At 43.1% G+C, this 23,051-nt stretch overlaps 1 protein-coding gene across 1 annotated transcript; it reads left to right on the top strand.

The window, feature by feature from the left end:
* Positions 1 to 1,337: 1,337 nt before the first annotated feature.
* LOC136658721 (semaphorin-4D-like) lies at positions 1,338 to 22,196 on the top strand. Its single transcript, XM_066635551.1, has 8 exons — positions 1,338 to 1,376; positions 3,249 to 3,348; positions 5,742 to 5,852; positions 9,082 to 9,227; positions 9,966 to 10,141; positions 11,555 to 11,711; positions 12,241 to 12,463; positions 21,412 to 22,196. Exons 1-8 carry the CDS (start codon positions 1,338 to 1,340, stop codon positions 22,194 to 22,196), a joined length of 1,737 nt encoding a protein of 578 aa, XP_066491648.1.
* The last annotated feature ends 855 nt before the right edge of the window (positions 22,197 to 23,051 follow it).

Genomic DNA, 23,051 nt, shown 5'->3' with positions numbered 1-23,051 from the left:
TCCTCTAGCTTCAGAAGGTGGTAGGACATGCATAAGAATCTATCCTGCTGACTTCAAAAGAGGGGCAATATTGAAGGTGGAGTAATCCTCTGAGCATCCTGGTCAAACCCATTCAGGTGGTGGAGGCTTAACCAGAGGTCACCTCCAAGACAGCCCCTCCGCAGGATTCAGCACGCGCTCTGGTGGTGTGACTGCATTGGGGGTGGGTGAAACGATTGGGCTGTTTCTTTGTTACAGTTCTTTTATTCAAAGGCCATGGAGTAGTCAGCAATGTGCAGGTTCCTTCTGCAAGTGCTGGAACAAAATGTACGTTGATTCAAATTGGCCAGCTCTTTTTATGGCGGTTTATGGGATCAAGATTCTACTGTTCCAACTGCCTGCTTAAAGACAGGAAACTTCAACACAGTCTGAGCCTCCTGGACCTCTTGGCCATGGTCAGTTGGATGGACATGAGTGATGGACAGGCATGAGCTATCTCAGTGGGTTACTGACGTCTTCTTCCAGCCCCTTAGTTTTACTAGGAGTAGGTATCAGCTATATTGGTGCTTCCAATACACATCCAGCTATGCTTTTCTTATGAACATGACAGTTACAGGTGTGAAAATAGTGAAGATATACTAACAGACCTGTCCAAGCCAGCACCATATTACACAAACACATGAGGACTTTTTGTAAGGGTGAAGGGTCACATTCACCATAGGTCTTGATTCTCCATAGTATTATTTGATTGTTCATTCAGTTCTTTTGGTTTCCAGGAGTCATGGTTTGCTTCAGAAGATGGGCAGTTAGAATGTCTTCGCAGAGGAAAGAGTAAAGTATGACATATACTTTAGTCGTTAATTACATTGCTTCCAGGCAAACCTCTACAGTAGGCTTAAAGTGGTTTAAGAATCGGTACATCTTCTCCAGAGAACCTTATCAACTGCGCTTCTGTGACAGGGCTCAGAATCTGCCACACAGAATTCTCACCATGCTACCATTCCTTTGGGAGAAGCCATCTCAGTGGGTCTGCCAATCCTGCAAAAGTCTTGAGTGACTTAAATAGCCAGCAATAGATCTAGTCCAGCACTTCTCAACATTTATCCCCTGCTGTACCACTTCACATGAAGTGGTTCCACCTATTGGAAGTACCTCCAGAAAACTGGTGATGATGTCATCACTAGTTACTTTTGGATTGAGAGGCCAGATGCAACGTGACAAACACCAGTTAGAGGCTCAGGGTGGACAGGAGGGATATTAGAGTGCATAGAAAGCATGCATTGAAGCTGTATCTATCAAGCCAAGGCCCTTACCAGTGTTTGTCACATCACATCGCTTGACTCACTGCTGGGCAGCAGATGTCCAGTAGTCCCAAGTACCACCAGACACCACCTCAGGTACCACTGGTGGTATCCATACCACTGGTTGAGAAACACTGGTCTAATCCTATTCAGGGTTAGAACCCCCATCCTGGCATTTTATAGGGCCAAGCCTTCTTCAACCACAGAACTGCATTGTCCACTGAAAAATTTCTCTGTTCCTCCACAGCTTTGCTCAGTCCCCAACTTGTGTGGGGCCCTTGGCTTGCCCTCTTAAACCTTGTACCCAACTGTAACCAAGTACATGTAACAGTGTTTCCCCAGATCTCCCCCACTCTTGTTTTTCCTTCCTTCTGTTATTTCCAAGCTGTCTATAATAGATTGTAAGCTCCTTAAGGATAGAGACCTTGAGGATAGAGATGTACACCGAAGGCACAGTAGAAATAAAGAATAGTAATAAAATAGCTACTTGACTTTTTAAAATATATTTATGTGCATGCATTTTTCAGGCTGAATGCCAGAATTACATACTCCTCCTTCATAAGATAAATGCAACCAGCTTATACGTTTGTGGAACAAATGCATTTCATCCAGCCTGCCGTTATGTGGTATGTACATGCATATTATATAAATGTATAATACATATTAGTTATTAAACAGATTTACACCCTGCCTTTCCTCCTCAAAGAGGTGTCCACAGTGGCTTACAAAAGATATGTAAAAATAGTCTCAACAAAATGAAATGTTAATGCAGCATTCAGACAGGAATACCATCCTGTGAACACAAGAATCAGAGCAGTAAGCTACCAAGAACCTTATAGCACCTTAAAGGTTAATACATTTATTTCAGCGTCAACTGCCATAGACTGCAGTCCACTTCCTCACAGACATGCATATTTCTTAGTCTTTAAGGTGCGAAAAGACACTGTGCTGGTTTTGTTGCAACAGACTACAAAACCAGGCTAACCCTCCAAACAGGCTAACCCTCCAAAAGAAAATTAAGTCCTAAACAAAAATTTGAATTTCTGCAACTTCTTTATAATACTTCCCACTCATCTAACCACACAATGGTGAGGCTGAGCGCTAATGCAAGTGGAACTCACTGAGGGTCCAATCCTATTTAATTTTCCAGTGCTGGTGCAGCCATGCCAATGGGGCATACACTGCATCCTGTGCTGGGAAAGCATTCACAAAAGCCTCCTCAAGGTATGAAAACATTTGTTCCATTACCTTGGGGCTACACTACAGCTGGAAAATTGGATGGTGCTGGAAAATTGGATGGGATTGGGCCCTTAATTTCTCTTTGTAGTGTGGACAGGACTGGGGACTATCATTTCAATAGGCTTTTGCATGCTTGTGTTGAGAGTTCTGTCTCTTTCATCCCCTCTGTCGGTTTCTGGCTTTATTTATAACATCACTCACAGGACTGTCTTATCCATCCTTTTCTTTATGCTTGCTTAGTTCATGGTTCTCAGCTTGTGGCTTTACCATTTGCTGGGAAAAGCAAGTCCAACCTGTTTTCACCTCGTTTTTGTTTTATTATTTATTCACAACATTTGTAATCTGCCTTTGAGAACTTTCTTCTCTGCCTTTTAAGAACATAAGCAATAGGTAAAATTGTATTTTAAAATATTGTGAATCTCTTTGAATTGGAAGTGGTTGAAAAACAGAATATCACTGCCATGCATAAATAAATGTGAATTCTTTGTCAGAATTATGTAAAATTTGAAGGAGCGCCTGTAATGACCTAGTTTGGGGGTGACCAGCCTTTCAACTTAGGCTTCTAGATCTTTAACAATTGTGTGGAAGTGGGATATTTCAACAAGTACAGCTTGTCATCTCGCAGCCCTAACGTTGAAAGGTTAGCCACCCTTTTAGAGGCCATTCCCTCAGTTAAAGGTCATGGCTATGATTTCAACTGAAATATTGGATTTTTAATGTTTCAAATAGATCATTGGCAGTACGCATTTAAAACTACATGGAAAAGCTGTGGAAAGCAGAGGCAAATGCCCATTTGATCCGGCAATGAGATATGCCTCCTTAATGGTTGGTAAGTGTTTTTCATCTCCTCTTAGCATGAGTTGATATCTTCCTCATTAGTCATGGCTGCCATGTGCTAATTACTCAAATTAGGTGTCTGTGTATATTTTGGAGCAGATGCGTCTTCTGAGGACAGAACTAAAGACGGGCCTGAAAAGGCTATTGGAAGTTCTAATCTTTTTAACAGCCATCCTGACTCTGCACCAGTTCTCTCTTATGGGAAAACTGAGATAGACTTTTCAGAAGGCCTGCGTATTAACTGCATTTTATGTTTTTCAGCATTATCTGCCTTGAATGGCAGTTTCCTGCCTTCCTGAATGCTTAAGTTTTCAGATTGGGAGCAGTGTATGTTTAGTCCATTTACAGATTAACCTGTCTAGATTTGACATGTTAAAAAGAAATAAAAGACAACTCCTTCTTTGTGCTAAGCATCCTTGTAGAATGTTCTCTGCTACTGTTTGGCAACAACAGACATGCCCTTTTAAATCTGTTTTTGCTTTTGAGAGCTTGTTTATTAAACTCAGGATTCTGAAGTTTTCCTCAAGTGTGTGTTGACTTGTGTCTCTTCCCATTTCCTTAACTGTTTTTTAATACAGACTTATTCTTGTGTTTTTTTTCTTCTTCTAAAGACTAAAGTGTGTTCTTTAGAAAAAAAACACATTCTAACAAACAAAATACTGCTGTTAACTGTAATAATGTGTGTTTTCATAGGGGATGCCTATTTTTAAGCTGTGTGCCATGAGGTTTAAAAACATGTTTATCTTTCTAAATAAAAGTTAACCTTTCCTGGATACTATACGCTGCACCTAATGCCAAGAACCTGCATGGTGTACTGGCCTGGTCAGCAATTATTTATTATTTATATAAATACATAAACTAATTTTTCAGTTGGGGGGAGCATTATGAGGTAGCAACTCTTCACTTAATGTGACCTGTCCACTAGGAAATTCTTTTACCAGAGATATCGCTTCTCCATGCCTCTGCCTCTAGCTTGACAATTGAAAATGAACAGTATAACGCAGTAGTGCTGTTACTTAAACCTATAGTGTAGCCACATCTGAAAACTAGCCTAATTCTAAACCATGGTTTGTTGGACTGTAAACATGAGCTAAAGGAGTACTCGTCCTCTCCCCTTCTTCTCAACTTGCTCACAAAGGAACCTTCATTTCTTGAAACACAGCTCTGGTGTTATCTGAACCAGTTATCTGGTTATTTGACTTGCATTCACAATCCAACTAACCACTGTTTATTGAATCATCTAATCTGGGCTACTACATGCAACTCTGCTTGTCCTATATCAAAAAGAATATCATGGAAAATGTACAGAAACGGTCAGCCAAATTGTTGAAGGGATTGGAGCACCTTCTGCCTGTGAGGAAAGACTGAAGCATATTGGGGTTTTGTGTTTGAAAAAAGATGGGGAGCGGGGTCACAAAATTTTGTTAATAAAACAATTAATGGTTTATTTTCTCCCTCTCAATACTGTAACTCAGATCAACCAATAAAACGCATGGCAGTAAATTTAGGACAGGCAAACGAAATAGTTCACATAATGCACAATTAATTTATGAAATTTGCTCTCGCAAGATGGTATAATGGGCACAGGCTTATTGCTTTAACAGAGGATTAGAGACATTTGTGGAGGAGAAATCTGTTTCTGGCTATTAATCATGAAGGCTAGATGGGCCCTTAAATTCAGAAGCAGTATACTTCTGAAGACCAGTTGCTGCTGGATAAACAGCAGGAGAGACCTGCTGCCTTCAAGTCTCCTTTCTTTGCTATCATATGAATACAAGAAAATGATTGCTGGCTGCTACCATTGGCCTGGCATAAAGATAAAAAAGGGAACCTCCATGTTCTGAGGCAGTATATCTGTCAATATCTGTTCAGGGGGAGCAAAGGGGGGGCTGTTGTCTTCATGTCCCGTGTATGGGATGCTTGGGAGGTATCTATATGGCTACTGTTGGGAGAAGGATGCTGGACTAGACACACTTTTTGTCTGACCCACCACGGCTGCTCTTATATTTTTTGGGGAGAGACTACATTTTGATTCTAAGGACCTCAAGATGCTGATCAGTACTTTAGGTGAAAGTACTTCAACTTCCACCATGTTTAGGTGGAAAATGATTTTAGTCTTAACAACTGCAATTCAGAATGGCCAGCCTGAACATTCTGACTGCACTCTCTGCTCTGACGTAGCAATCTTTTGCATGGTTCTCCCTGACAGAGAGGAAGTTGAGATGATCTTTCATTGTGCCAGCAGCAGTGGCTGAAATATGTGCATACATGTGTGTGGACATGTCTCTATATATAGCCCTGCACCTACTGTGCACACACAATACATTTAACATGTGGGGGGGAAGGAGGAGAAAAAAATATGTCTCTCTTAACTTTCCTCCTCAGATGGTGCACTTTATTCAGCCACTTCAAATAACTTCCTGGGCACAGAGCCAATTATACTCCGGAGTCTGAGGAATCCTTTAAGAACAGAGTTTAAAGCATCTTGGCTCAATGGTAAGGCACTGTTGTATATAATCTTTACCCCTCTGCCAGATACAGGTCTCCAATTAACAGAGCTGGAGGTGCAGTAGTTCTTTCTCAAGGCCTCCTTCCTGTGATAGTTGCTGCCAGCATCACACCTTGTCACATACAGAAACCTTCGGATGCAATTAAATCCTCCGTCTTTAGAAAATGCACAGCATTGATGTGGCGTCTGTGAGAAAGTGACACAGTGTAAGAAGGCTGGAGCAAAATGCTGCATGCGAAGGCTTTCTTGACAGTGGCTTAATAAGCAAGCAGACGTTCAGGAAAATGTGGAACATATTCTTGAAAATGGAAACTTCTTTTTTTAAGTTTGGGAGTTTGATTGTGGAGGGAGAGAGGCATGCAAAGCAGTGTTTTAAGATATCTCAGTCCTTGCATAAAAGGGCCGTGCAAGAACCATGCTCACATTCAAATCAGAGTTTGGGGTCAAATTGCTGCCTCTCTGTTGCAACAACTTTTCTTGATCTCCGGTGCTCCTATACTCAGCTGCTGCTCATCAACAGTGAGTTTGGCATGAGCTTGCTTTGCACCTGCCTCTCGTCTATCTGATGACTGTTCATTGCTCTGGACTTGAACTTTGGCTTTTGGCCTGGACTACATACTCCTCTCTGGCCTTTCCAACAGACCACTTACAGGCCTGACCCAACAGAGTTCCAGCTCCATCCCCTGGGTAATCTGATCCCATCTAAGCTGACAACTTCCCCTTTGCCCGCAGAAGCTAGACTGCAGAAGCATTCCATAAGAACATAAGAACAGCCCCACTGGATCAGGCCATAGGCCCATCTAGTCCAGCTTCCTGTATCTCACAGTGGCCCACCAAATGCCCCAGGGAGCACACCAGATAACAAGAGACCTCATCCTGGTGCCCTCCCTTGCATCTGGCATTCTGACATAACCCATTTCTAAAATCAGGAGGTTGCGCATACACATCATGGCTTGTACCCCATAATGGATTTTTCCTCCAGAAACTTGTCCAATCCCCTTTTAAAGGCATCTAGGCTAGACGCAGCGCCACATCCTGTGGCAAGGAGTTCCACAGACCGACCACACGCTGAGTAAAGAAATATTTTCTTTTGTCTGTCCTAACCTGCCCAACACTCAATTTTAGTGGATGTCCCCTGGTTCTGGTATTATGTGAGAGTGTAAAGAGCATCTCCCTATCCACTCTGTCCATCCCCTGCATAATTTTGTATGTCTCAATCATGTCCCCCCTTAGGTGTCTCTTTTCTAGGCTGGAGAGGCCCAAACGCCATAGCCTTTCCTCATAAGGAAGGTGCCCCAGCCCCGTAATCATCTTAGTCGCTCTCTTTTGCACCTTTTCCATTTCCACTATGTCTTTTTTGAGATGCGGCGACCAGAACTGGACACAATACTCCAGGTGTGGCCTTACCATAGATTTGTACAACGGCATTATAATACTAGCCGTTTTGTTCTCAATACCCTTCCTAATGATCCCAAGCATAGAATTGGCCTTCTTCACTGCCGCCACACATTGGGTCGACACTTTCATCGACCTGTCCACCACCACCCCAAGATCTCTCTCCTGATCTGTCACAGACAGCTCAGAACCCATCAGCCTATATGTGAAGTTTTGATTTTTTGCCCCAATGTGCATGACTTTACACTTACTGACATTGAAGCGCATCTGCCATTTTGCTGAGTATTTGGAATACCATGCAGAGTATTCCATGAAAAACTTATCATTCCATGCCATCACAGCCAATCAGCATAATAGGCTTTACCATCACAAGTCCAGGCACTGCAGTATGGATGTCCTTTCTTTCTTGCAACAAGTGGCATCTTTGGGTTTTTTAATTTCAATGGATCCTCCCCAAGGGCTCTTTCTCTGGCATCTTGCAATTTGTAAACATATTTCATTTGATTAATCACTTCAAAAATCAGATAATTAATCCATAAATAAAGTTCTTTAATCAGTTGACAGGCTTATTTTCACCAATTTGCATGCCAGCAGGAAGGCTTTATTCTTTCGGCTTCATAAAAACAAAAACGGGTTGCAAAAGAATGTAATTAGTTTCTATAACAGGCCTATATTTAAAGGAGGGAGTTGTGATCGAGCCTGAGTGATAACAAATTATCCTTCCCACAAAGGATTAATCTAGGTTTCTGTGTATTACTGACAGTCTGATGTTAATCTGTGCTGATTTTTGCTATGGCCCCAAAAGCAAAGCTATATTGAGAATTGATGTTTGTTTAGGGTTTTTTTTTCCAAAGGGAGAAGAAGGAAAGGAAGGGGAAAAACAATCAGCCTTTTACAAAGGGCTTAAAATATCAGAGTGAAGGAATTCATGTCCCCATTTTCATCCAGGCAATCAAACTTTTTGCACTCCTTGAAAATTAATTTCAGATAACCTTTACACAGTCATGGCTACAATTCAGGTTTTTTTTCTTCTTTTTTTGATATTACAGTATACCAGTTTCAATGTCATGGCTTCCAACATAGAATCCTAAGAATTGCAGTTTGGTGAGAGGGTATGGAGCCTCCTGTGTTAGAGATCTCACTCCCTTTATAGAACTACAATTCCTTGCAGTGACTGAATGACTATTAAACTGGTTTAAGTCTATGGTTGTTAGAGGTTGCTTCTAACATTCTCAGCTGCATTTCTCCCTGAGTTTTGAAATTTGCATTACCTACCCTTGTTTTCAACATGGAACTGATGCATACAGAATCAATTCATTTTATGTTTTCTAATGTTGTTCAAAATACTGCCTCTGTACAGTTTGCATGGTGTCAGAATTTGTTTCCTTTCCCTTGCCTTTGCTAATGCACACACGTGTGTTGATAAAGCACTGCAAAAAAGAAATGTTACTGTGATTAGACATGCATTGGTATAAAGATACATTTTGTGTGATGCTTTCCCAGTGTGCAGGAGCTCATGTGTGTTGCTGTAAACTGCAGCACAAAAAGAGTGTTGGTCCAGTCACCTGCACAATCTCATCTTGATTAGGTGCACAGGTACATCAGTACCTTAGAGGAGAAAGGAGATGCAACAAAATGGAAAGGACTTAAAGCTGTATTAGATCTTGCATCCTCCAATTTCAGAATTAATTTTTAGAAATTTTCCTAATTAAACCTAAATTAAGGAGAAGCTAAATGTATCACAGTGCAAAATCTTGAAACGCTAAAGGAATGGAAGTAAGGATACTCGGTGACTTTGCTGTCTTGCTTGGCCTGTTCCAGAACCCACCTTTGTTCATATGGATCTCATGCAGGAGAATGGAACAAGCTCCAGCTCGGAGAGAATTTACATATTCTTCACAGAAACTGCTGTTGAATTTGAGTTCTATGATAAACTTCTCATCTCACGAATTGCTCAGATCTGCAAAGTGTGTATTTTGGACGCCTGATCAGTTTACATAGGTGGCTGGATGAATCAGACCCGTTTTAAAATGACTTAAGATCTAATATCTGAAAGAGACACACAGCATTTGTTCCTTCCCAAGTCTTGACCCTTGGTTTGTTCCAGAAGATGTTGGAGCATCAACATCAGAGGGTCAATGCCCCAATTTAAAGCTAGCACAGAAGGACCATCAGCCATTCTCCTCCTGGGTCCACCTTCCTGTTGAGTCCACCTGGGTCCACTCTTCCTACTGGAAGAGACTGGAACCTGAACTGGATCACCAGTTTCTATGAGCCAAAAGAGACTGCTGTATTTTTCCACAAATCCATACAGTAATTGTACCATTTTAACTGTAAGCTGCTTTAGGAACATGTTTGGGTTACAAAGTGATATATAAATATAATAAATACATGAGTAATGAATACATTCAAAACTTAGTCCATTCCCCATTGAAACAAAGCTCAAACTCTTATAAATGAAATACAATTTGAGGACAAGTTGATTCACCTCCAACCCTCTACTTAAATTTCCCTCCCTCTCATCTCCCAGCCTCAAATTAAAACTTGTAAGTTCCTTGAGGCAGGGACCTGTTCTCTTGTACCTTGTAAAGTACCATTCATATAAATGACGCTATTATGTATAAGAACAATCTCCTCCCATCTTCTGGCTCTAGCATCACCCTCTCTTTGAAGACCTCCTTGACAACTATTTTTCTTCCTCACAGGGTGATCTTGGTGGAAAGCGCATCTTGAAAAAAAGATGGACTTCATTTTTAAAGTCCACCCTTGTCTGCTCTGCTCCTGAGTCAGATTTCCAGTTCAACGTTATTCAGGACGCCTTTGTGCTCAAAGCTGCCAACTGGCGAGAAAACATCTTTTATGGGATTTTTACTCAGCAGTGGTAAAATATCTTTTCATTGCAAATTCATTGCAATGATCTGCAAAGGCACCGGTGCAAAAGGGAACATGAAAACTAGCAGTGCGGTTGCATCTTTTACTCCTGCCTCTGTCTCCCATGTCATCCTCTGTTGTTTGCTCTATGGCAAATTTTAGATTGCAAGGCCCTTCAGGCAGGGGCCTGTCCTTTTTCTACTGAATCTCCTCCCATATTCTTTCCCCTGTTTACTTCTGCCTCCATTTCCCTCCTGTTCCTTGTTTTCTCCTATCTGTTGAATTCTAGATTGTAAGTTCCTCAGCGCAGTGACCTGCCCTATTATCTTTAGTAAAGCACCATGCATAGTGATGGGGTTATATTCCTTTGGCTCCCTCTCACAACGTTCCAGAAGCAGGCAGTGGTGATTCTATTGAATTGAGAAAAATTGACCTGTGTGTGTTCCATGTTTCTGTTTTGATAGAATTTTAATCTGTGGTAGACTATTTTGTATGCTGCTTTGGGAGTGATTCAAGAAGTTTTATAATTAAATATTTTACAAGAGATTGATATCTTCAAAATGGCCCTATTCCCCCCCTTTTTTAGTTTTCATCCTTATCAATAAATACATCTTCAGGTCACTTCAGGGTACATTTACAGACCTAGTATCACTTAGGGTGGAAGTTTTCCTTTTGAATCTTCTCTTTCCTCTCAACCCTGCCTGTTTTTCAGCTTTCCTTTTAAGAAGGAATTCTGCAATTAAAAAGAGTGACAAAAATTGAGTGTCTCAAGATCACAATTACCACCTGAGACATATCAAAGGTATATGTCTCAAGTGGTAACTGTGATCTTGAGACACTCAATTTTTGCCACTTTTAATTGCAGAACTCCTTTTAAAAGGAAAGCTGAAAAACAGGCAGGGTTTCAAAAGTATAATACAGTACTATATCTGTGATCCACGTTTCTCTTTCTCTTGTTGATGAAATTTGGATATTTCTGTCTGCATAGAACCATGTGTCCCAAGCTGAGTGCCAGAGCCACTGGGAGAACCATTTGAGCACTGTAAAAAAATTAAACTCTTCTATAATTCCAAAGTGTTCCCCATAAAAGGAGCTCTCTACTAGATCTATTATCTCTCCATTCTGGTCTGCTTCTCCTGGGGGTGGATAATTCTACTACATCTCTGCAATGAATGTGATAGCATCTTTCAATCACATCCATGACAGGACAAAAAGGCAGCAAAAAGGCTACCTTTCCTTAGTGGAGGCTGCCCATTGCAACTCTGCATTCCATCAGCATGGGTATTTTTGCTGTATCTCCTCCAGCTGGGGTTTGATCCTTCAGTTTCTCCTGAAGCAGAGACTCTAGCAGAGTTTTCCACTCTCAGAGGAGGCTGGTCCATTGCAAAACTAATCTGCCTTTTTTCTTCATTTTTCATCTAAGGGGACGGTTGGACATATCAGCTGTTTGCGTATTCCGGATGGAAGTTGTTCAGGATGTCTTCTCCAAAGGAAACTTCAAAGGCCCTTTTGCTGGGGAGAATTCGCACATGAAATGGGTGGTGCACCAGGGAGATATCCCCAGTCCTCGTCCTGGTGCCGTAAGGCTTTTCTCTAGCCAACCCCCGCCCCATGAACAACCATGCCTTTGAAGGGGTGGTGTGTGTCCCTGTCTTTATAGATGTGGCTGTCTTATTCTGCCTTAAGAAAAGAGCCTCAATGACTGCCAAATTACATGTTACATTAAACAGGTTAAATTGCCCAGCCATTTTATTTAAACAAAGATAAAGCTTAAATGAAATCTATGAGGGTCTGATCTGAACTGCAGTGTGCGGAGTTATTTAATACTTTCCTCTCATACCCACAATCTCAAAGAAAACCTCCTCCCTGATGCTATTTGCATTAGGAGTGAAGCTGCCATTTGTAGCACTGGCAGCTTCCTTCCTGAGGCAAATGGCAATTTCAGAGGACAGATTTTAATCAGGTCTGTAGTGCAAGGCGAATGGGTTAAATACTGTGATTCTGGAGTCTCCATCCTGATTGGTTGTCTGCTTCCCTCCTTGGCATGTGTTAATTCTTCAGATGTCTGAAGAAATATCATAACTGCTCATGTTGTGCCTTGTTTTCTAGTGCATTGATGTTTCTGACAGACGTCAGGGTTACAGCTCCTCGTTTGACTTGCCAGACAAGGTCCTCCAGTTTGCCCGAGACCACCCTTTGATGGATGGTACCGTGAATCCTATCAGCCACCACCCGGTGCTATTGAAAAGAGGTCCAAAATACACACGGCTAGTGGTACATCAAATCAGTGGCTTAGATAATGCAACATATGACATACTTTTCCTAGGAACAGGTAAGCTGGTTTCTATGCCCAAAATATATGGACCTTGTATGACTTGGTGGGGAGTCAAGCTTAATTTTCCTGGCCCTAGACTGACAGTCTCACCACCAGGGATGTGCTGGAGTTGCAGTGGTGAGTCTCAAGTTGAGTCTGGAAGCTCTGCCCCCCTTGACTCAAATAGTCCACCAGTTGTAATGGGCAACCATTGCGACTCATCCAGAGCCATTTTTCAAGTCATTTTGTCTTGTCCAAGTGTTTTTGGGAAATGAAGGGGTGGGAATAAAAGCAGGCAATCACACACAAAAGCAAGTCTTGAGTCTTTTCATTTTTAGGGTGAAACTCTTGACTCCCTAGTCAGTGCCCAAGTTTTTGACACGCATGACTTGAGTCTGTACAAGTCACGAAAAACACGTGTTTTTGCAACTCAAGACTGAGTCATCAGAGTCCCTGCTCACCGCTGCATCATATTGGCGCACTATGCACACATTATTTCCAGAGAATTAAGTAAATGACAGCTTAACTTCCTAGAATGTACTTGCCAAATGTAGAGGTGATAAAGGGGTTGAGGGAGCAGTAAACAAATTAGAAGTTTGCTCTCTGACCTGTTCTGCTTCATAATCCAAGTATACTCCTAGAGTGGATTGCTCTGCAGTGTTTCAACCTGGTGTGAGTGGACTTGTTTGTTTATTTTAAATATTTAACTGAGAAGACAGCGGGTCGGTTTAAACTCTTTTTATGTGAATGGCAAGGAATGCAATGCGGCATAACAAAGAGACGGAATCTAGATGACCTCAGTATAGTGTTGACTCCCGTCTACCAGCACAAAGGCTAATTATCTTGATTCAAGAGTTATGATCAGATGGTGTGAACAATTTCTTAAATTTAATTGGAGTTGGTATGCATCTCACTTTTTAGAAAAAAAATTATTATTTTAAAGTTTATTGATGCTTACGCTAATAACTGAAGCACCAGATCCTTTCCCATCTGTTTGATAAGATCAATTAACATTAATCACAGAGATATAATTGGGGTCTCCAATGTTAACTAAATAAAGCACTTGTTTCATGAGCCTAAACCTGCGGTTTTCAAACTTGCAGTTTGAATCCCACAGTAAGTCTTTGTGGGGGCGGGGGGGAGGCAGTGGCGCGAACCTCAGGATCGCACCATTCAGGGGTGCATTTGCCCAAGCCTCCTGCAGCCCCCCGGGGGTGTGGGGAGCCCTGCGCGACCTTCGGGGGTGTGGGGAGCCCTGCATGATCGCCCCACTCTCACTTTCCCTGACCCAGGGAGCCCCGCAGGGATGGCTGCTGCAGGGACTGGAGGGTGCACCCCAGTCCCTGCAGCCCGGTCAAAAGGGAACGTGGGGCGATCGCGCACTGCTTCTGGTTTAGCGGAGTGGGGTGCAATTGCTCTGCTGTCACCTTCCCTGACCTGGGGAGCCCGGCCAAAGGTTGTGCAGGGCTCTCCGCACCGCCGGGGGGCTGCAGGGGGCTTGGGCAAGTGCACCTGCAGCCCCCCTGAACAGCGCGATCCTGGGGATCGCGCCACTGCCTCCTCCCTGCCTCCTGGCTGCCCCCGCCCCTTAAGGGGAAAGGGACCAGGACCCTCAGGCTGGGGCGTCACAATACCCCAGTTTGAATACCACTGGCCTAAGCAATTTAATGTTTAATCTTTCTCCATCCTGGGATTGTTTTGACCACAGTACCTTCTGGCAGTATTTCATCGCTCTATCCATTCGCTTCAATTAGGGTTTAAACGTGTGTTTCATTTTATGCAGAGAATGGCTATTTGCATAAAGCTCTCAATTGCTGGGGGGAGATGTTTATTGTGGAAGAGATACAGCTGTTTCCATCTCCAGAGCCAGTAAAGATACTCAGGCTGTCTCCCCAAAAGGTAAAATATCTTTGAAGCACAACACTCTCTTTCATTTTGTCATCAGACTTATGTATCTATTCTAGTGTTTCTCAAACTGTGGGTTGGGACCCACCAGGTGGGTTGCGAGCCAATTTCATGTGGGTCTGCATTCATTTCAATATTTTATTTTTAATATTTTAGACTTGATGCCACAATGGTATGTGACTGCATTTGGGGAACTGTGACAGACCTGTACTTTTAACAACTTATGTATATTCTTTTAACAATGATAATAAATAGGACTTACTCCTCTGTAAGTATGGGTAGGATTGCAGCCTGGGATGGCCAAAATTTTTTCCTGCTTGATGATGTCACTTCCAGTCATGACATCACTTCCGGTGGGTCCCAATAGAGTCTCCTTCTAAAAAGCAGGTCCTGGTGCTAAATGTATGAGAACCACTGATCTATTCTATCTAATCCATACATTTCTTGTTTTGGTTATTGTGAACACACCTATTTATAGAATTACTCTATGGAAGAAAGAACTTAACAGTACTGTGTTTCCAGGGCCATTTGTATGCGGCGTCTCCCTCCCTGCTGGTGCATCTCCCTGTTGCAACCTGTAGACATTATAAACACTGCTTTGATTGTGTCTTGGCAAGGGATCCGTACTGTGCATGGTCCCCATCTCTTCACAGTTGCATCTTGGTAGCTAATCAACCAGGAGCTTCATGGTGAGTAATGCAGTCTCACTCTGAGACATGTGATAAAGAGTAGCATTTATGCTGTGCTTTAGAACATAAAAAGTGTTTCATGTACATTATCTTAGAAATCTTTAAAACAATCCTTTAAGGTAAGTCAGTATTACTCTTCCCATGTTCCAGATGGGAGCCTGAGTCTGAGGCAGAGCAGTTTACCTGGAGCCAGCTGATGTCAGTCTTTAGAAAGCATCTACTTTCAGTTGTCTGGTGCCGAAACATGATCTAAACTGGCAAGGTTGAAGCCTGAGAAGCAAGCCATAGTTGAAGAGGCCAGAGACACAGGCATTGCCATGACCATCAGTTTTCAGGGTTGAGAAGGAAACTCACCAGTATCACCAGAGGTCCTGTAGGTTGCTAATGGACTTCTTTTTGCTTAATCCCAAAGCTCCCTAAAACAATGTAATGTGATGTGTTGCATTACTCTGATAGTCAGTTCTGGGTTTAAAAAAAAAGTAACTACACATCAATGGTTCCAGTAAATTTCAGCCCCCAAAACTTCCCCAGCCCCACCTCGCATTTTGTTACCTATAAACTAAGCACTGAAACTGAGGGTGCTGTTTTGGTCCAACTGTAGTTTAAACACTCTGATTCTCCACCATCACCTCAGATTAAATCCTCAAACTGGGAGGCATTCCCAGCCCTGTTTGGTTGAACTCTTTCTAACGGAGGTTCCAGGGACTGAACCACAGACCTTATGCCTACACAGCAGGTGTGGTGCCCACTGAGCTACAGCTCTCTCCTCAGCTTAAGCAAATGCTAACACCAAAGCTTGGACTCCCCGTCTCAGTCAGCTGTATGTCAGCAAGCACCACTCTGTAAGCACCACTCTTCAGTTTGCACATTATTCTCAGCCTCTCTTCTCAGGAGTCCTCATCTGCCCCAAGCTCTCATTCATTGTTCTGTACAGTACAAGGCTAGGAACAACTATGCTTTTAGAGATACTTTTGTACAACTGTCAGTGTTTTTTAATGCCTCCATGAAGTATTTATTCTAATCCATCTCTCCCTACTTCTCCAGGGATCTGATTCAGAACATCAAGAGTGGTGATGCTTCTGGATGTCCTGAAGTCGGTAAGGACATGTTTTGCCTTTCCAAAGAGATATAGTAAACAATCGCTGCATCCAATTGAATATCTAAACTGAATTACTTTAAAAACAATGAGCCTGTCAAATCATCTTTGAGAACTGTGGTCCTGCCTCCTTCGTATTTAGAATCAAAATGTGAAACTGTATGGCCTTGGCAAAAGTTGGGCCAGGTTATATCAGTCAGATTTTGGAACTGGGGTGGAGGCTGGCTGCCAGTTCAGAAGACGCCCAAGCAGATCTATAGTCAGAACCAGGAAGGGGTCACGCAATAGAGGTCAGAGGAGAAAGAGGCAATTATGTTGTCAAAATGAGGCAGAGGTCAAGATTTAAGAAACAGGGAAAGGGAACAGACACTTAGCAAGTGTCCTGACACTGAAGAAAAGTTGCTTGTCTTTGGTAGGCTGTGAGGTTAGGACTTTATAGGGCCTAATCAACAAGGATGAGCCCCTGGAGAAACTTGACCTCTGAGAGCCCCAGTTTGGGACCATCCCTTTAATGCCTCCCACTGTTCTCAGAAAATAAATTCTTCACCAAGGTGACTCAAGAAAAGTGAAATTGGGTGACTTCTATAAATTATGCAAATTAAGCAGAATTTGCAAGAATGTGTAGAATTTGTTCGGCTCTTTATTATTAATTTATTACATGGGGTGGGGGCAAGAAGTGCTGGAGGTTGCTCCCCAAATACTGAGAATCATGCTTAAACTTTGAGACTTCATCAGGCTTTGCCCCACATATTTTCAAAGGCTGTCTGTGGCCAGCCGTAGGAGCTAAAAATTTGCTTTTAAATGGCAGCTGAGGGTGAAGACAGATGTAACATTTTTAGAGCAGTTGTGTCAATTTGGACAGAACTTGTTACAATTTATCCAAATACATACCTCTTCCTCTCCCAGTCAATCTCTGAGAGGAAATTAATTCTGCAATATTACAGAGATCCTCCTAATACCCAAATTCCCACAACAGTTATTCACTTTAACAGTTTTTTTTTTTGTTTTAATTAGATAAGGTGTTAAATGAGTAAGCGCACAAACATTTTAAAATAATATGGAAAGGTGAACAGCCTACCTGAAACCTAATGGGAAACCTGATGGCCAAGCCAGTATTCAACTGACTGGCTAGCATGTCTGTTGATCCAGTTGCAAAATTAGTCTCTACTCACAACTGAGGGGTGCACTGTGAGTGCCCTTCACAGGGCAGGCCTGGAAGCAAAATTTGTATCTATATGTCTAACAGAGAAGGCCATGTTGAAGGAAAAAAAAATGAATCAAGGCAGTAGACTGGCTGGTGGAGCTGGGCTTGGGATTTCAGGGGACACCAGGACAGGAAAGTCATAGGCTTCTGTCAGTCACTGGGCTGGCAAGAGAAGACAGATGAAAAACAACTTCTCAACCAAGGCAGGAACTGTGGTTTTTAATTTCTTTTTGTTTAACTTTTATTAGAAAAAAATAATAGTTCTCAGACAAAGACAGAAAAGTTATCCTCCCCGATAGATTGCCAAGTCTTTAAAGGGACAGGAACCAGTAGTGTGTGAGCAAAGGAATGCCTCTGACCTTGATCCTGAACCCACTGTTGCTGCTTCTAGCTGTGAATGCCTGCCAGAGCTTAACTGTGAGATACCATTTGCAGCCTCCCCCCTCCCCAGCTTTGGCCTCTAGTGGCACAACACTGTGGAATCCTGCACTCAGTGCTTTGCTTGATGATAGCAATGCCACAGGCAGGCGAGTAAAAGCAATAGACTTCCTCTCCAAAGATAGTGGTGCTTTCTCCATGGTAACTGCAGCATCACTGTTCTCTTCCCCTCCCCCAACTCCACTCAGACACAACTGGCTCTGCAGATGTTGTTCAGTTGCACCCAAACTCTTTCACATAAAGGTTGCAAGTGCATTTTTGCCTCCTGTTTAGCAGATGCCATGCCATCTGATCCCTGCAAGGCTGTGATTCTCTAGTTAAGGCTAAGTCTTTGTTATCAGAAGCAGCCATTGGTCTCAACCTCAGAAATCTGTTTCAAACACAAAAATGCACCAGTAGACCCTGTAGTGCCACCACCTGTTTGACTGATTATTTTTATAGCCTACTGAAAGAGATTCCTGGAGTCAGTGTGTGAAAGCTTTGGTGTTCGTTTTCTCCTTTTATCACTGTTTCTTCAGAAGTAATACTATTTTAATACAAAAAGGCAATTTTTGAAAAGTGTAAAACCTCTCCAGAGGGGATAAAAGGCAAAGGCCATTGTGTTCATTTTTCCTTTCAGAACCATTATCTCCCTCTTTAATATTTAACCTTGGGTTGAACCTGGGGAATTCTCACACATGTGGGAGCCAATGTCAGTGGGGTTGTGGCAGCTTGTTGTGAAATCTCTGTTGCTGCCAAGCACAGTATATAAAATTGCAAGTATTAAGCAGCAGAAAATATATGAAAAACATTTAAGTAGTCCCAAACCACCATGCAACAGAGTTGAAGCAGAAAAAAAATACAAGAGGAGGTAGAGAGGAACAGACAGTCAATGTTCAAGTTTCTTTCTTTCTTTCTTTCTTTCTTTCTTTCTTTCTTTCTTTCTTTCTTTCTTTCTTTCTTTCTTTCTTTCTTTCTTTCTTTCTTTCTTTCTTTCTTTCAGAGTGGTTTACACAAATGGTAAGCAGATAATCTGAATGTTAGTTGTTCATTCATTGGTCTCATGTGGTCCATATGTATGTGATAATCAAAAGGGTATTCATTATTTATATCCGGACCAGTTGGAACCCTCCAGGTAGCTAACAACCATCAAAATCAGGTTGCAAGTCAAGCAGTATAACAGCTAACTCTGCACACAGCAGCAATACTAAGAGCCCAGTCCTGTGGTTTGAGACTGCAGTCTCAAACATGCCGCAAGGCACGTTTGCAGGGCTCACTGTCGGGCCCCCGCTGGTGCTAGCCCAGCACCGGCCAGTGCTGGGCTAGCGCTGGGCGGTGGCCCAGGTTCCACGGCCCAGCAGTCTCCTGGACCGCCAGGCTGCGGAACGGGAGGCAGAGGCGTGGATGGGGGTGTGGGAGAGGCATTCTGGGGAGGGGTGAGCCCGGCAGGGGCAGGGAGGAGGCTTGCCAAGGGGCGGGTGGGAGGAGGATTCGCAGAGCTGAGCTCTGCAGGATCCAGGACGCTCATGGAGGGCTGCACACCCTACACAAGCGCCTTTTCCTTACCGTCAGCAGTAAAGTGAGTAGCCCTTCAGGATTGGGCTGTAAATTGGCAGCCAAAACCAAGTCCATTGAAGAGAGCCCATTGATTAAATGTTCTGCACCATGATAAAATGTACATCTAAATATGAAATGTACATCTGAATGTATGCCTTAATTTGACGCCTACTATGACTAAGGGCGGTTAGCCAAGTGTCAAGGAGTTTTGCAGCTGAGAAGCTACCAGTGAGAAGGTCTCGATCTGAAACCTCACCATTTGCACCCCAGATGGTGATGGGACAAGGAGCACAGCCTCTTCTGAAAATCATAGTATGTGGGTGCAGTGATGCAGGTCTACCTATGATTATATGTATCCTATGTAGAAATTTCATCATGGGTAAAGTGGCCTTGAACTGATATCTTGGGTTCTCATTTCATTACAACATACTGTGGACATGTTGTGAGAATCCAGTTTTTTCATTAAAAATAATGTTTCTAGCCCTCAAGCTTTTGCAAGCAGCACCCTAGAAATGTGGGCTGTGTTTTGTGAAGGTTGAGTAGCCATGTGGTGACTGGCCACTTGCATAAGTGGGCAAGTGAATGATCGGCAGACCATTTCAGGCATGGTACCCACTGAGAGTGGAATAAATAAAAAGTTGGCCTGAATGGCAGGATCCCTAGGGGGTGCTGGGGGTGCAGATTGCACTGAGTGACACTCTCGGGAAGTGTGTGTGTGTGTGACTCCACTGCTGGCCAAAATTGTGAAAATCTTGGTATTTTTGAATGCCATCATGTTATATATCATTTGATGCATAATTTAATGCAGAATGCAATGGAACAAAACACATTGAAATATCTGTATTCTTTCAAACATTATGGCCATTTAACCAGAAAAGGAAAATACAACTACCTTTTGTAACAAAAAGTGGATTTCCTTAAGTCAAAACCAACCAATGAGACTGATTGCTCTGAGAGTCAATGAGGTTTTATGACATAGCAGAGAACCAATAAGGTGTTAGTAAGAGTTAGCTCTCATTTCTATGTATCAGAGCTAATACCAGAACTCTTATTCAGTTGTGTGAGTGTCATCAAGTTGGCCACTGGTTTTTTGTTGGTTACTGATTTGTTGGGTGACCTGCACTGTTATATGTTTAAATTAATAAGTTACAGGGGGTTACACCAACCCTAATGATGCCACTGCATTTAGGCTGTGCTTATGATACTGTAATTTATTCTGTATGGTCTGGTACCGGGTGAGGTCATCATGGGGGTAATGCAAAACCTAGTGATGCCTCTAGCAGGATGTGTGTTAAGTCTTGACAAGAGTAAGTCTTCAGGTGATGGGTTCTGGGACTGAGGAAGAGCTGACTGGCTGTCCAGGCAGGCTAGTTCCAGCGCAGTACAAGGATCAAAGGTGAGAGAGGTGTGTAGTCAGTCCTGCAGTGGTCAAGATTCAAGATGGAAGATGGGAATGAGAGTAGGGGCTCAGACCATCACACTAGAGGCAACTTGCTAGCTTTGAGGTTAAGACTTTATATAGGGTCGGCGGGGCTGGGGTGGGCGCTTGAGGTAGTGCAAGAGATCATTCTGGCAGGCTTCCAGTGGAAACGGATCATTAGTGGCACAGAGGATAAGGTCACAGAGCCCAATTGCTCAGAGGCCTACTTTGAGATGCATATCTTCAATTTCAGGGGGTGATGGAGCAAATAGGCCTTATGGGATGCTTTAGAAAGGGCTTCTGAATGCAAGAAATTGCAGGATTTGGCAAAAAGAGGAATTTTCTTTCTAACAGGAACTAACACAATCAGACATTGTTGAGGAGACTCCAAGAGAATGTCAGTGAGACTATGCTGGATCCAAGGAGTAGTACACTGTGAGGGCATGAAGAAAGAGTGGTTCATGGGAAGACCAGGGGGTCTGGTAGGAAGGAGCAAGGAGACAAAAAAGGAGATACAACCCAAGGGCAGAGAGAACATAAACAACAACAAGGACTAGAAGCTTGAAGTTGGTGCTGAAAGTGACAGGGAGCTAGTGCAGAGGCTTAAGGAGATGGTTATCATTGGGAGGAAGAGGGAGCCTAGGAGAGTCTAACCATCCTGACCTCTTTGCTTTTCAGACAAGAAGATCCAAAGGTACCCTGTTGCCCTTGGTAGCAGCCTGCGTCTCAATTGCACTCCCATGTCCAACCTAGCCAGCTCCATGTGGGTGTTTAATGGGAGCTGGCTGCAGATCAAAGAGGCCAAACATCTGTTCCTCAGTGGGGCACTGATCATCTTTAATATGACAGTTGATGACACTGGCTTCTATGAGTGCAAGTCTGTTGAAAAAGCCAGTGGAAAAGAATTCCATGTGACTATGGCCACCTATCTCCTTTACCCCCAACAAGGAAAAGATTCCCTTGCCCTTCAGCACAGCCTGTTGAACCGAATGCGTGCTGATTCAGCAACTCCAACAAGCTGGTCTTTGATACCTCCTCAGGTAGAGGATCCAGTGAGACAAGAGCTGCCCAGCAAGATCCAAGGCCCATTGTTGACTTCAATGCTTTTGGGATTTGCATTTGCCTTCCTTTTCCTTGCCTTGCTGGTCTGGGACATTTATAGGGGCCACCTCACTGTGCCCTGCAAAAGCAGAGGCAGGAGGGCAGAAATGGCAGAGGCCTCAGGATCATCTAGACCAGAGCTGGTTTTGGCACAACTGGCCACAAATCAGAAGAGCTCGACCACTCAGACCATCATCTCCATCACCAGTGAATCAGCCCTACTCATGACCCTTCCTGGAGAGGGGGGCAGTGGGAAAGTGAAACATGGCCCTAACCTCACTAAGGGGCCAATGGTCTGTGGCTCTCCAAGCTTCCTGGGCATGGACAAAACTCAATTCCCCAGTGAGGACTGTGAAACATGAATGCACCAGTGTGTGTGTGGGGGGGGGGGCATAAGTGCTGCCTAAATTACACAAATCTGATATTATATATGCAAAATGCTTTGTTGTTATTAAAGAAGTTGTTAAAACACTATATTCCCTTTCCCCCTTCCAGGGTTTTAAATAAACTTGTTTAAAGAATTGTGGCTCCCCATTCTCACTCATTGGTGTATCTGGGTGTGTCAGAGGGGCAGATGCCCCAGGTGACACCCTGCAGGGGGTGACACCATGACCCTTCCCCCGCCCCCCCCACTGACATTCTTTTCTTTTGGAGGGGGCTGTTTTCAAGGCCTTAGAAGGCTAAAAGCCGGAGAGGCTGCCCATGGCCTCCCAGCCCCCAGAAGGCTTTCTGAGGCCTTTAAAATGCCCCAAAATGGCACTTCTGGTTTTCTGTGATAACTGGAAATGATCTTTTTGGGAGGGGCTGGCATTTTGCAGTCCTGGCCCCAGGTGGCCCCAGGGCCAGATTTGCAATTGGTCTCACTACTTTAAGTTGCTCATCACAGTACTGTGTGTATTCCGTACATTCTCAGGATGGCTGCTTTAGTTTTCTCAAATTCCTTCCAATGATTGGAGTGCACAGCTGTTTTAAGATGGGGAATGTAGTGTGAATTCTAGAGAGCTATTTCAGTTATACATCCAAGGAGCCCTTGTTTTTTGGGGAAAGGGGCTGTAGCATTGCATATTTAATTTATTCATATATTGATTTTTGTTTACAGTAGGGCTGCAATTTTTGATAATTCAGGTTTTTAATCAACTAAAAATAGCCTTGGTTTTCCAGACATATATGTAAGCTAATTCTTTTTAATTTTAAGTACTTCATGCCTGCCATCTTCG

The sequence above is a fragment of the Tiliqua scincoides genome, chromosome 8, assembly GCF_035046505.1.
Source record: "Tiliqua scincoides isolate rTilSci1 chromosome 8, rTilSci1.hap2, whole genome shotgun sequence".
Taxonomy (NCBI): Eukaryota; Metazoa; Chordata; class Lepidosauria; order Squamata; family Scincidae; genus Tiliqua; species Tiliqua scincoides.
The sequence above is the reverse complement of the archived record's forward strand: the minus strand, read 5'-3'. Positions and strand labels throughout refer to the sequence as shown.

What these genes read in the sequence shown, in the direction of transcription:
- LOC136658721 (XM_066635551.1), top strand. Translation starts at nt 1,338, where the DNA reads ATGTCCAGTAGTCCCAAGTACCACCAGACACCACCTCAG. An exon ending in GAATTGCTCAGATCTGCAAA is followed by an intron (nt 9,228 to 9,965) that starts GTGTGTATTTTG and finishes TCTTCCTCACAG; the next exon opens with GGTGATCTTGGTGGAAAGCG. An exon ending in GGGATTTTTACTCAGCAGTG is followed by an intron (nt 10,142 to 11,554) that starts GTAAAATATCTT and finishes TTTTCATCTAAG; the next exon opens with GGGACGGTTGGACATATCAG.